The 13,993-nt window shown below is 38.5% G+C and overlaps 1 protein-coding gene across 2 annotated transcripts in view; it reads left to right on the top strand.

The window, feature by feature from the left end:
* The window catches only part of LOC121327760 (integrin-linked protein kinase), a 130,160-nt gene that overhangs the window by 52,939 nt on the left and 63,228 nt on the right, over nt 1-13,993 (top strand). For both annotated transcript variants that reach the window (XM_041271945.1, XM_041271944.1), the window contains exon 4: nt 7,197-7,292. In XM_041271945.1, coding sequence (XP_041127879.1) covers nt 7,197-7,292 — 96 coding nt within the window. The remainder of the gene's footprint in view (nt 1-7,196; nt 7,293-13,993) is intronic.

The following is a 13,993-nucleotide window of genomic DNA, read 5'->3' as shown; positions in this document are numbered from 1 at the left end:
CATAAAAGATTGAGCCCATTGACCATCATAGAGAGTTGCAGTGCTCCAGTAGTCATAAGAACATAAGAAAGTTTACAAACGACAGGAGGCCATTCGGCCCATCTTGCTCGTTTGGTTGTTAGTAGCTTATTGATCCCAAAATCTCATCAAGCAGCTTCTTGAAGGATCCCAGGGTGTCAGCTTCAACAACATTACTGGGGAGTTGATTCCAGACCCTCACAATTCTCTGTGTAAAAAAGTGTCTCCTATTTTCTGTTCTGAATGCCCCTTTTTCTAAACTCCATTTGTGACCCCTGGTCCTTGTTTCTTTTTTCAGGCTGAAAAAGTCCCTTGGGTCGACACTGTCAATACCTTTTAGAATTTTGAATGCTTGAATTAGGTCGCCACGTAGTCTTCTTTGTTCAAGACTGAACAGATTCAATTCTTTTAGCCTGTCTGCATATGACATGCCTTTTAAGCCCGGAATAATTCTGGTCGCTCTTCTTTGCACTCTTTCTAGAGCAGCAATATCTTTTTTATAGCGAGGTGACCAGAACTGCACACAATATTCAAGATGAGGTCTTACAAGTGCATTGTACAGTTTTAACATTACTTCCCTTGATTTAAATTCAACACTTTTCACAATGTATCCGAGCATCTTGTTAGCCTTTTTTATAGCTTCCCCACATTGCCTAGATGAAGACATTTCTGAGTCAACAAAAACTCCTAGGTCTTTTTCATAGATTCCTTCTCCAATTTCAATATCTCCCATATGATATTTATAATGTACATTTTTATTTCCTGCGTGCAGTACCTTACACTTTTCTCTATTAAATGTCATTTGCCATGTGTCTGCCCAGTTCTGAATCTTGTCTAGATCATTTTGAATGACCTTTGCTGCTGCAACAGTGTTTGCCACTCCTCCTACTTTTGTGTCGTCTGCAAATTTAACAAGTTTGCTTACTATACCAGAATCTAAATCATTAATGTAGATTAGGAATAGCAGAGGACCTAATACTGATCCCTGTGGTACACCGCTGGTTACCACACTCCATTCTGAGGTTTTTCCTCTAATCAGTACTTTCTGTTTTCTACATGTTAACCACTCCCTAATCCATGTACATGTGTTTCCTTGAATCCCAACTGCGTTCAGTTTGAGAATGAATCTTTTGTGCGGGACTTTGTCAAAAGCTTTCTGGAAATCTAAATAAACCATGACATATGCTTTGCAATTATCCATTATGGATGTTGCATCCTCAAAAAAAATCAAGCAAGTTAGTTAGGCACGATCTCCCTTTCCTAAAACCATGTTGACTGTCTGCCAGTACCCTGTTACCATATAGGTAATTTTCCATATTGGATCTTATTATAGTTTCCATAAGTTTGCATATAATAGAAGTCAGGTTTACTGGTCTGTAGTTACCTGGTTCAGTTTTGTTTCCCTTTTTGTGGATCGGTATTACGTTTGCAATTTTCCAGTCTGTCGGTACCACCCCTGTGTCAAGAGACTGCTGCATGATCTTGGTTAGCGGTTTGTAAATTACTTCTTTCATTTCTTTGAGTACTACTGGGAGGATCTCATCCAGGGGGCCGGGTCCCCAGTCAGCCTTTCCTTTTTTACCATTACACGCTGACGGACCGGAAAGGAAAAATTGTAATGTCGGACCTGGTCCGACATAGGACCGCAAAGGTTTAATCGATTGTTCTTGTATCGTTTTCATGAGTGGCTTTTTCCTTGTCCCACGACCATTGAGACCTTCAACATGCAATATTCAACCTATGGTTGAAATGGAAACTCCGGTCTGATTTGCAGTCAGTTCACTTTGAATATCTTTGGCAATCAATTGATATTAACCTTCTTTACAATTCTTCTACTTGTTCTTGCTGAAAGAACCTTCTTTCTTCCAGACCGAGCTGTCTGACAGTACCATGAGTCCATGAGTGGCATGACAGTCAGACCATGGAAGAACTCAGTCTTGTACTTCTTGATAATACAAACAATAGTTGAAATTAGAATACTCAAATGCTTGGAAATCTTCTTGTCTCCTTCTTCAGCTATTAAGTCAGTAATTAATTTTCTGCCTAAGGTCTTTAGATAGCTCTTTTTCTTTTCCCATGTTGACTTCTTGGTAATGTCAGCAATCATCCTATGCCTAACCCTTTTATACTCTCTAAGAATGTTCCCCTACAGTCCAGCGTTTTGTAGACTTCTTTAGAATTAGGTTCTCCATTATCATATTGAAATTTCTAGCACCTTGTAGACAATACTGTCCGCTCATTACTTACAATACGTTAATGGTAAAACCTTTTAACGACTTTATTTATTAATTTAAGAACATAAGAAACATTGGTTTCTTGTAAATTGTTTTTCCTCATTTAGAAAAGCAAAACTTTTGGTATAAAAAGATTTTCCTAAAATTTATATTGAAAACTAAACAAGCACAGATTTTATATATATATATATATATATATATAATATATATATATATATATATATATATATATATATATATATATATATATATAAAATCTACCTTGTGTAGACTGTGATTGATACTGGAACTGTCACTGGCTCATGTTCAGATTCTTCAATAAAATATGTGTGCCAAAGTTCATCATCCAGGAGAACTCCTGGCATCCCATCAACATCTGTAAAAATGTCTTCTTTTTCTTTTGGATCAGGAAGCATTCTTGGTCTAGAAAAAAAGCGATATTGTATAATTTCAGGTAAAAAGTTTAGCTTTGATGTTATATATGGTAGTTTCTCATGTAAATGAAAAGTGAAAGTTTCAGTGAAACAATGGATGCTAAGACGTCGCAGATCGGCATAAAAAACAGAACATTTCTATTGGTTAGGACGCAGCTTTAGTGAATTGCATTTTGATTTGTCTGTCTCCATGGGAGTTTGTTACAGATTTCACCACAGTAAGTATTTTGTTTATGAACATTTGGGGTGATTTAGTTTGCTGTCAGGTAGCACTTGTGTACTTGAGCTCGTTATTGGATTACAATCTCCGGCAGAAAGCAAATAATTAACTCTGCTGAATAAATAGCATATTTATTTGTAAACAAGACTAAATATGTTTTTCTTATTGTCTGAAGTCTGGCGAAGGCTTTTATGTTAATATGAAAAAAATTACACACTTTTCACTGCGTAATAAGCAATTACTGTAAAACAAAATTTTGCAAGCAAGAAGCAAAAAAAAACAAGTTTGCTAATTTTGCGTCTAACAGGACGAGGAGCCCTGTATATGTATTTGTTTATTTTTAGAACAGGCTACCCCTCCGCCCCGTGCAATTTATTATTTTGTATTTGTTTTGTTGTACTAGTGGTATTATTATGATTTATTATTTGTATATGTGATGGTGAAGAGCCGTATGTTTTGTATTGTTTTGCAGCGTGGATGGGAAGCCCCATCCACATTAATAACCTTGTGCAGAAGGTGGCCATCTCCCGAATTAAGTGATTAATTTCTTGCTAATCGGGAGATGGTCACCTGCATATAAACCTGCAGCACTCTCAGTTCTGGGTGGGTGTTCAGAGGAGAGAACAGAGCAAGAACAGTTTAAAAATTAAACTAAAATATACATAGGATCAGTGAAAACGATCTGCCCAGCCTGACCTGTGTGTTTAGTGTTTAGTTTAATTTTTTTGTTATTTAAAAATAAACGGTGCAAGCACCATTTCACCATACCTGCAGTATTTTTCTTTAGTTTTTCTTCCCGCACCTGGCCTGAAGTCACCACAGAGTGGCAGGGTGGGATTCACCAGTGCCTTCTGGATTCAGGCCAGAAAACGGTACTGTAGTTTTTTGGGTTTATTTATTATTACTTGTGGAGTGAGGAAGAGGAGGATGGGAAGGAAGAACTGCAAACAGCAGCAGAGGCAACAGCAGCAACCACAGCAGAGCAAGAGGTGGTGGTCCCGGGTGCAAACTCAATTTGGACCACCAGACTGGGCAGCCAGACAAGAGCAGTGGAGAATGGAAGGGGCTCCTATGTGCGGCGCCTGTGGTGAGTTTGAGCACGTCCGGGAGGACTGCCCTTACAGGGACTCGCGGTATGAAGAGGCGTGGAACCAGGGTCTGGCGATGGACCAGACCCGACCATCTCCAGCGCCCAAGAGGGTGGAGTCGGTGCGTCCACAGCCCAAAAGGGAGGAGGTCGAATGTCCACAGCCCACGTCTCCACCAGCAGAGGGAGAATACCTGCTGGTAGTGTGGACACCCACCTGACGAACGGCGAGGGTTGCCTCCACCGCAGTGGGTGGACGGCTTGCCGCTCACCACCCCCACCACAGGGAGAATACCTGCTGGTTCTGCCTCCACCGCTGTGGGAGGACTGCTTGCCGCTCCCATCTCCACCAGCAGAGGGAGAGTGCCTGCTGGTTCTGCCTCCACCGCTGTGGGAGGACTGCTTGCCGCTCTCACCTCCACCAGCAGAGGGAGAATACCTGCTGGTTCCGCCTCCACCACCTACAGCAGAAGACCTGCTGTGTCCATCTCCACCAGCAGAGGGAGCATACCTGCTGGTCCCCCCACTGCAGGATCAGTGAAAGCGATCTGCCCAGCCTGACCTATGTGTTTAGTTTTTTGTGTTTGTGATTTTGTTTTGTGTACCTTTTTTTATTTTGTTCGAGCAGTGTTTTTGTTAAAATATTTATTTTATTTTTTGTTATTTAAAAATAAAACGGCGCAAAAGCCACTGCACTGTACCTGCAGTATTCTTTTTCTTCCTTCATCTGGCCTGACGTCACCACACGGCTACCCTGTGACGCACGTTTATTAAAAATTTGCAAAATGTACAGTGAAATTATTATTCATACATGTGTCGTACATTAAAAGAAAAAGATGCGCAAACATTTATTGTAGCAAAAATGGACATGAAGGCCGTGCAGGAAACGGTGGTTCCTGTTCAGGGTGCTTTCGAAAGGAGTCTTTGCACAACACCTGCATGCTTCCCAGTCATTGAAGCGGCTCAATCTGTTGTAACACCAGCACACTTTGGCCCGCCCAATCCTGAAGGAACGAAACAGGATCAACTATCGATCATTGGGGTATAGTTTTGCAATATGAAGAACTTGTGAAAGGTGAAAGGACAGAATGTTCCATCACACCCTTAGGTTGAGTCAGAGTCAGATGATTGGGGACAGAGGAAGGGGAGAAGAAGTGCTATGTTTGCTTAACCATAAAATGCTTGCTTAATCTTAACTGGTTTCTGAAATTAATATAACAAATGCAACGGAGGGGGGGTTAGGATTAGGCACGCCAAACCCTGATAGGAGCAAGGGATGTGATGTAGGAACTATATAACCCATGTACATGCTTTACCCCGGCAGAATACACTAGTTACTGATGAAGTGACTGTTATTCTCCGGAGCGCTCTGTATTTTGATGACCACTGCAATAAACCTTTGATGCAACGATCAGTGTGATCGATTGTCTCTGATCATCTCTGCACTTCATTTTGCGACCCTACAATCCCACTGACTCCAAGTAATTATCCAGCGCACCAAATATATTAGGAGCAGTAGTAGAAGTAGGCAAATCAACACTAAACAGGTACTGTTCCTGAAAATCACTTCCCTATACATGCCTCACATAAACCAGCAAAATTGTTTTTTTTTTTTGCTACATCCTGTAGATTTGTCTAATTGTAATGCAAAACAATCACTTACTGAAAGGTAGTCAGTTTGCAGTTTGTCTTCTGAAATATCAAAGATTCTTCTCCGTATTGTATCATAAAAGAGGGACTGTTTTCAACTTTTTTGCAGCTGACTTAACCAACAATGAAGTGCACATGTTAATAGCAAAAATTAACATTTTGTAGTACAGTGTGCAACAATGTAAGAGGCACGCAATGCTTGCTCCTGGACAGTACACACGTTTCAAGTTTTTTTAATGACGTTTCAATATCTTTGTATTTTCATTGAAAAAAAATAAGAGGTGTGTCTTTATAGCTTGGATGCTTTGCCTCCAAATGCCCACATAGTTTTGATGGTTTTTTCTTTCATTTGCTAACAATTCACTGCAAATAATGCGCTGCGGCCTGTGTTCCCCCTCAATAAACAAAAACCCAAACTTTAAGTAAGCAGGGTCATACCTACGATTTACTTTTCTTAAATTGTGAAGAATTCCTTCTATCACTGCTAGGTGCAACAGGACAGTTGAACAATTTCTCAGTTTTCACTAACTAAAAGACTCACTTCACTGACTAAAACACACTCTAACCTCCACTGCAAGTTTTTAATAAAACAATGTTGCATTTGATTGGCTAATCAGTGGCACCTGCTTCTGTTAAAATAACTTTATTAGTATGCACACCGTTAACATGCGGTGTAGCACTAACGGCACCTATTTAAAAAAAAAAAAAAAAGTGTTTATAAAATATTTAAAATATTATCTATTTTCAAAGTTTGTTCGCTACCCTTTCACACATTCTTACAACCCATGGGTTTTCAACCTGTGATATACGTACCAGTACGTGACAGGCTTGCAGCTGGTAAGCACAGGCAGTTTTTCTTTGTGACGATATGATTCCTCAACCACAGTACTCCCTCAGTCACACCATCACAATGCATCATTCTGTCTGTACTACTGAATCACAGAGAAATGAGAAATTGTTACATGCATTTAGGTAGCAGCACCAGCATCTTTCATCAGCACACAGTACTGAGGGCTGCTAGAACCCATCAGGAGTAGGTCTTGTCACAATGTTTGATTTATGTTACTATGTTGAAATGATTATATTACTATGAACTATGTCTACATGCAGCAAAGTGATTAGCATCCGACAGTGCCCACTGGCGTAGTGCTGAAACTGCCGACGTTTTCTCATTGTACAAAAAGAAAATCGGTTTCTGTTCAGTTTTATCTTTGTCAGTAATCATTCGATTTGGAATTTTATGCAAATGTCAGTTTCGGTTTGGGAAAATCATAATAATTGAATCCCTATTACATATTCAAATACTTTACCTGTTTTTGAAGAGGGTTACCTATTCAGGGATACCAGTCATTTGTCTGAGTGGCATTAATGAGCAGCGTTGTTCAGCATTCTTAGTAAATTGAAAACATTTTGGTGGGTACCATTGCTCTTGTAAGATGGCTAGCCCATTAAAGTAATAAAGCTCTAATCATTTTATATTCAGCAATCATTTTCTTATGTTGTGTAATTCCATATGTGAAACCTGTGTATAATGGGTTACCTTTGTGTTTCAGCTGATCCAGTGCAAAGCAGACACCAATGCAGTGAATGAACATGGGAACACACCGCTGCACTATGCCTGCTTCTGGGGTCAAGAACAGGTTGCTGAGGTCAGAACTTTGTCCACAATAGGCTTCATATTCATCATGTTTGGTTAATAATATAAATATTATGATCATGTAATATTTATTTATACCCAAGTAATGTATTAGATAACAGCTCACAATTGTTGCATGGATTTAGGTTTGTAAACTCTCCTTGAAATAAGGTTTCCTGTGTTGCACATGTGAATTGCAAAACTATATCATGCTTGGTGACATATTACCTAGAAACAGCAAATGGTAGTTTGTTTGATTGAGTAGGACTTTCTGAATTCATCTTAGTCCAAACATGTAGCACAGTGTTTTTAACTTACTAACCGATCGGTTTTTAATCCATATGGACATCTGAAGTTTTAGTTACTACAGGCAGGCAGAAATAATATATAAAATGAAAGTTTATTTTATGTATGTACTGTTGGAAATTTGATCCTAATATAGTAGATATTCTGATATAAATCGTATGGAAGTATAATTGCTGCAAGTATTTCTCCCAGGACTGGAGTAGGATACCCCTGGTCTTTTGGGTCTGGTTCACCAACTAATTTTTCTTGTGTGTATGTATATGTATGCATTGTGGAAGGGCAAATGTGTAAAGAAAATGTGTTGGTGGCTGGCATTGATGGAGTTAATTGTGGGTGTGGGTTTGGCTATGCTCACACAGACACAGGTGTAATTAGTTTATTGAATTTGATGACCTGTTTAATTGTTTTATGATTTAATGTGTGTAACGGGGCAGTCTCCAGTCTGTGTGAAGAGAGGCTGTCACAGTGAAAAGACCTGTGCGGTGAAAAATGTGGTGTGAAAACCTTTTTGTTTGTGCTTTTGAAAGTGTATTACTTGGTTTTAATGGTAAACGACGTAGTTGTCCAGTTTTAGTTAGGGACGGAGAAAGAGTTAGCGCTCCGAAGTGGAGTAAAGGTCCTTTCACACTGAGCGCATCGCATCAAGGCATCAAAGTCTGGTGTAAATTCTTTTTTTTAGAATACAGTACATCTTGTGGAGGCATTCACTCTGGACGCATCATGTAAAACCGACTGTGTCAAAAATAGACCTTGCCCTATTTTTCTGTGCGCGTCGGGCGTAAATTTGTCTCTCTAACCAATCACACTCCAGCTTTCGCCCCCTCATTGGCATGACAACAAACATCAACAGGTAGCCCCTACTGTATCCCAGCTAACAGTTTAACATCACAAATTTCTTTTATGTTTTGGCAATGTTGTAAAATTACGTCGTGACAACGTGACTAGAATGTTCTGACAACATAACCACAACATTGTACTTATGTTCTTACAACATTGTGAAATTACATTGAAAGAAATTGACGTTAACTAGTACACCTTTAATGAATTAAATGTGTGCAGTAAAGTATATACTTATTTGCTGTACATATTAAGCACCAATATTAATTTCAGCAATGGATACTTCATTTACACATTCATTCCTTTCAGTTTAGTACAGCCTCATTCACATCCATCCATTATTGATCTGCTTCTCCTGGTGAGGGTCGCGGCTCATTCACAACATATAAACCTTAATAAAATAATCAACATATAACCACAGCACCATGACATAACAACATAACCACAACACTTCTATAATATATTACTATAATATTTCTAGCACCTGTTCAGTTATATGCACACAATGAGACATTGCCACCGTTTTTGTTCATTTTAAATAAAAAAACATTTATTTGCACTAAATCAAAAAAATCTTCCAAATTAAATTCAAGTGTCATCTTCCATGTTCTGGTTAGGTTTCACTGTAGTGTTTCGTCTCTGGGAGAACAGAATTAAGATACTAACATTAATATCAATTTTTGTTTTGTTTGCAAGCTATTTCGATAGTTTGAAGTCTAAACTATAACTTTAACAGTCATGTGGGTTAACTAGCTATAATATCTTTATTTGCAATGTTTTTATAACGCATACACATTTGTTGCATGCTTTTTGTGTGAGAACTCATTTAATTATGCCTATTTTAAAAGCTGCTTACTTTAGTTCAAACTACATGCTGGTGGCCAACATTTTGGGGTGTTAACACTCAAATGCAGGTGAGGGGTAGGGTCCCATTAAAAAATAAATTAAAAAAATAATAATCATCATCATTTAAAAAAAAAAAAAAAAACACCTAGCAAAAAATCCTGACTAGGCTATTAACTAGATTTAATATATTCTCTCCATTCATTTTCAGTGCAGCTGGATAGCAGGATTATTTATTTTTGCTTATAAACGAAAACATATATGTAAATATAATTCAAAACTGAAACATACAATAAGACAGAATATTGCCAGGCTAAATTAATGCATTTGTTTCATCTGGTGGATACAATACTTGTAGTAGCATCTCAATCAGCGACATTGCAGCTTTCCTGTCTTTCAGAACCATCTTTTTCTATATCTCGTAAATCTTGGGTCGAGTATCGGTACTCTGTATTACAGGTGCTGCTTCAGAGTCCACTTCTGTAATCTTTCTTTTTATACCACCACTCTTTGTCCATTTTAAATTCTTGGTGCACTAGAAAATAGCAAAGTAGTGTTGACAACTTAGCAAATTTATCACTAGAGTTGTTTGTTTTTTTGATTTGGTGAAATGTAAAATGAAATTGAACCTGGAACGGGTTATTTATTAAAAGCTAAGGTGTAGGTATGTCAAATCGTTTGAACATCTAAAAGAACTGGAATATTTGGCAGATTCTGCTCAGGACCCATGTTTAAGTAGCCTGTATCGTAGCTGAAAATATAACCCCCTCCAAAAAATATAGCCTACTGACAGAAAATAACAGAAGTTTGTTTAAAATATATCTGTATAAAAATGAGAACATCAATGATTAGTGTAAAGGCGTTAATATTAACATCTCACAAAATATTAACAGTTTTGCTTTTATGTACATTTATCAAAAAATGTGTCCTTACCTTAAAATGTGACAATGATGTTGTCTTCTGTCTTCATTTATCTAAAATCTAACCCTATCTAACACTTATCTAATAACTAACACTTATAATAACACTTATCTAAAACCCAACACTTATCTAATAACTAACACATGTCTAAAAACATATCTAACAATAATCAAATAAAAGCCCAATGTATCTATAACCTGTCTAATACTTATAATAACACATAACACTTATCTAACACTAATCTAATACTTTTCTAACACTTATCTCTCTGTATCTATCTAATCTATAGCTATTGATGAACTTTCTTGTCTCTCGCGTCTCTCTACCACCTTCTGAGAACTTTGCTCGAGCACTTGATTTAAGCACGCTAAGGCGATCGCGGGTTTTCCATTCTCAATAAGAATGACAAAGTCTTGATTACTTTTTTTGCTTTTATTTAATTTCATTTCCTACAGCACAGTTTATTCTTAAATGTTGTCAACCATTTTAATGAAATTCATTAAGAATTATTATCCTGACAAATATAAAAATGGTTATTTGCCAATTCTGCCCAATGCGAGTGACTGAATGAACACGAATAATGACAGCACCCCCGTGATTGTTGCTGACGATGAAGTCTGGCCCGATGTTTATCTGCTGTTAAATACAAATATATATATATATATATATATATATATATATATATATATATATATATATATATATAACACAAATATGTTTTATTATAGCTGCTGTCTATGGCTTATGGGATAGGCAAACAATTGCGATTTTCTTATCTAATGTTGCACAACATTGTCACAACGTTGTGTTTTTCACAACCAAACCACAACCTTCCCACAGTGTTGTGTATTAGTTGATACATGACGTTTCTACAACGTTATCAAGTGTCGTTTTAACAACATTGCCACAACATTTATTTTGGACCACTTAAACTCAAAATCAACTATTGTAAGATGACATTGGTTTTATGTTGGGAAATATTTTTAAGAAAAATAAAAAACTGAAATATCTTGCTTGCATAAGTATTCAACTCCCAAACTAATATTTGGTAGAGCCACTTTTTGCTGCAATAACAGCTTTAAGTCTTTTGGGGTAAGTATGTACCAGCTTTGCACACAGTGTCGGAGTGATTTTGGCCCATTCTTCTTGGCAGATTTGCTCCAGGTTGATCAGGTTGGTTGGACGACGCTTGTGGACCGTGGTTTTCAAATAGTGCCACAGATTCTCAATGGGATTGAGATCAGGCCTTTGACTGGGCCACTGTAGGACATTCACCTTTTTGTTCTTGAGCCACTCCAATGTTGCTTTGGCCTTGTGCTTGGGATCATTGTCCTGCTGAAAGGTGAATTTCCTCCCAAGCTCCAGTTTTTTAGCAGACTGAAGCAGATTCTCTTGCAGTATTTTCCTGTATTTTGCTCCATCCATTCTTCCTTCTATTGTAACAAGATGCCCAGTCCCTGCAGATGAGAAGCATCCCCACAGCATGATGCTGCCACCACCGTACTTCACTGTAGGGATGGTGTGTCCTGGGGCATGGGCAGTGTTAGGTTTGCGCCACACATAGTGCTTTGAGTTTTGGCCGAAAAGCTCTATCTTGGTCTCATCTGACCACAAAACCTTTTCCCACATCGCAGCTGGGTCACTCTCATGCTTTCTGACAAACTCCAGACATGCTTTCAGATGGTACTTTTTGAGTAACGGCTTCTTTCTTGCCACCCTCCTATACAGGCCAGTGTTATGCAGAGCTCTTGATATGGTTGACTGGTGCACCATTACTCCACTCCCATCCACTGAACTCTGTAGCTCCTTCAGAGTGATTGTTGGCCTCTCTGTGGCTTCTCTCACAAGTTTCCTTCTTGTTTGAGTGCTGAGTTTTGAGGGACGGCCTTTTCTTGGCAGTGCCTGGGTGGTGTGATGCAGCTTCCACTTCCTGATTATTGATCCAACTGTGCTCACTGGGATATCCAAACACTTGGATATTATTTTGTACCCTTTCCCTAATCTATGCATTTGTATTACTTTATCTCTAACTTTTGTAGAATGCTCTTTGGTCTTCATTTTCCTTCAGATTCACAGCCTTACTAATGATCCTTCAACAGTGGGGGTTTTTATCCAGAAAATGTGACAGTTTTAATGGTTCACAGATGGAGGCCAATGGTAAGGTAATTGTGTCCTCGTTAGGGCAATTTCTTTCTTCGGTGCAAACTGGGAGCTTCAACAGCACAGCGGTTGAATACTTATGCAAGCAAGATATTTCAGTTTTTTATTTTTATTAAAAATATTTCCCAACATAAAACCAATGTCACCTTACAATAATTGATTCTGAGTTTCAGTGTTTAAAAATAAAATATCAAACAGAACGAAATTTCAGTGTAACATTTGTAATTCAGTAATATGAGAGAATTGGTCAGGGGTCTGAATACTTTTGCAAGGCACTGTATATATAGACATAGACAGACACACACACACACACACACACAGTAAAATATTTTACTTGTTTTAACCCTTTGCAGTCTGTCAGACCAGGTCCAACATTATGATTTTTCCTTTCCGACATCAAAGAGACGTAAAGCTCAGGTCTCTAGTTGTTTTTTCTTCGGAAAAAGCAGAGAAAACCATTTAATGGCCGAGTGAGACCAATAGGAGACGAATGAAGTCGAAAAAAGGAGCGCGTCCGCTGCACCATTATTGAGGAGTTTGGTGATAAAACAAGTGATCAGGACAGCATTTATCAGTATGCACGTTTTCTTTACTATAGCTCTATTTGTTTCCGTTATCTTTAAGGACACTTTTCTTCACCAATGTCTATTGTTTTAAATCACTCATTTTTCCCTGGTACACCCATCTACTGTCCGGAGAAGTCTGGTCAGAAGTGGCCTTCATGGAAGGCCAAGCGACTCAACCATGCACGAAAACACAGGAACTGGGGTGCAGAAAAATGGCAGCAGGTGCTCTGGACTGATGAGTCAAAATTTGAAATATTTGGCTGTAGCAGAAGGCAGTTTGTTTGCCGAAGGGCTGGAGAGCGGTACACGAGTGAGTGTCTGCAGGCAACAGTGAAGCATGGTGGAGGTTCCTTGCAAGTTAGGGGCTGCATTTCTGCAAATGGAGTTGGGGATTTGGTTAGAATTAATGGTCTCCTCAATGCTGAGAAGTACAGGCAGATACTTATCCATCATGCAATACCATCAGGGAGGCATCTGATTGGCCCCAAATTTATTCTGCACCATGATAACGACCCCAAACATACAGCGAAAGTCATTAAGAACTATCTTCAGTGTAAAGAACAAGGAGTCATGGAAGTGATGGTATGGCCCCCACAGAGCCCTGATCTCAACATCATAGAGTCTGTCTGGGATTACATGAAGAGAGAAAAGCAACTGAGGCTGCCTAAATCCACAGAAGAACTGAGGTTAGTTCTCCAAAATGTTTGGGCCAACCTACCTGCCGAGTTCCTTCAAAAACTGTGTGCAAGTGTACCTAGAAGAATTGATGCTGTTTTGAAGGCAAAGGGTGGTCACACCAAATATTGATTTTTCTTCTGTTCACTCACTTTGCATTTTGTTAATTGATAAATATAAACTATTAACATGTCTATTTTTGAAAGCATTCTTACTTTACAGCATTTTTTCACACCTGCCTAAAACTTTTGCACAGTACTGTGTGTGTGTGTGTGTGTGTGTGTGTGTGTGTGTATATATATATACACACACACACAAACACACACACAGTGCCTATAGAAAGTCTACACCCCCTTTCAAAAATTTCACCTTTTGTTGCCTAAAATTAAAATTCATTCATTTTTTT

The sequence above is a fragment of the Polyodon spathula genome, chromosome 15 (assembly GCF_017654505.1).
Source record: "Polyodon spathula isolate WHYD16114869_AA chromosome 15, ASM1765450v1, whole genome shotgun sequence".
NCBI lineage: Eukaryota > Metazoa > Chordata > Actinopteri > Acipenseriformes > Polyodontidae > Polyodon > Polyodon spathula.
This window is presented reverse-complemented; position numbering and strand designations above follow the sequence as displayed.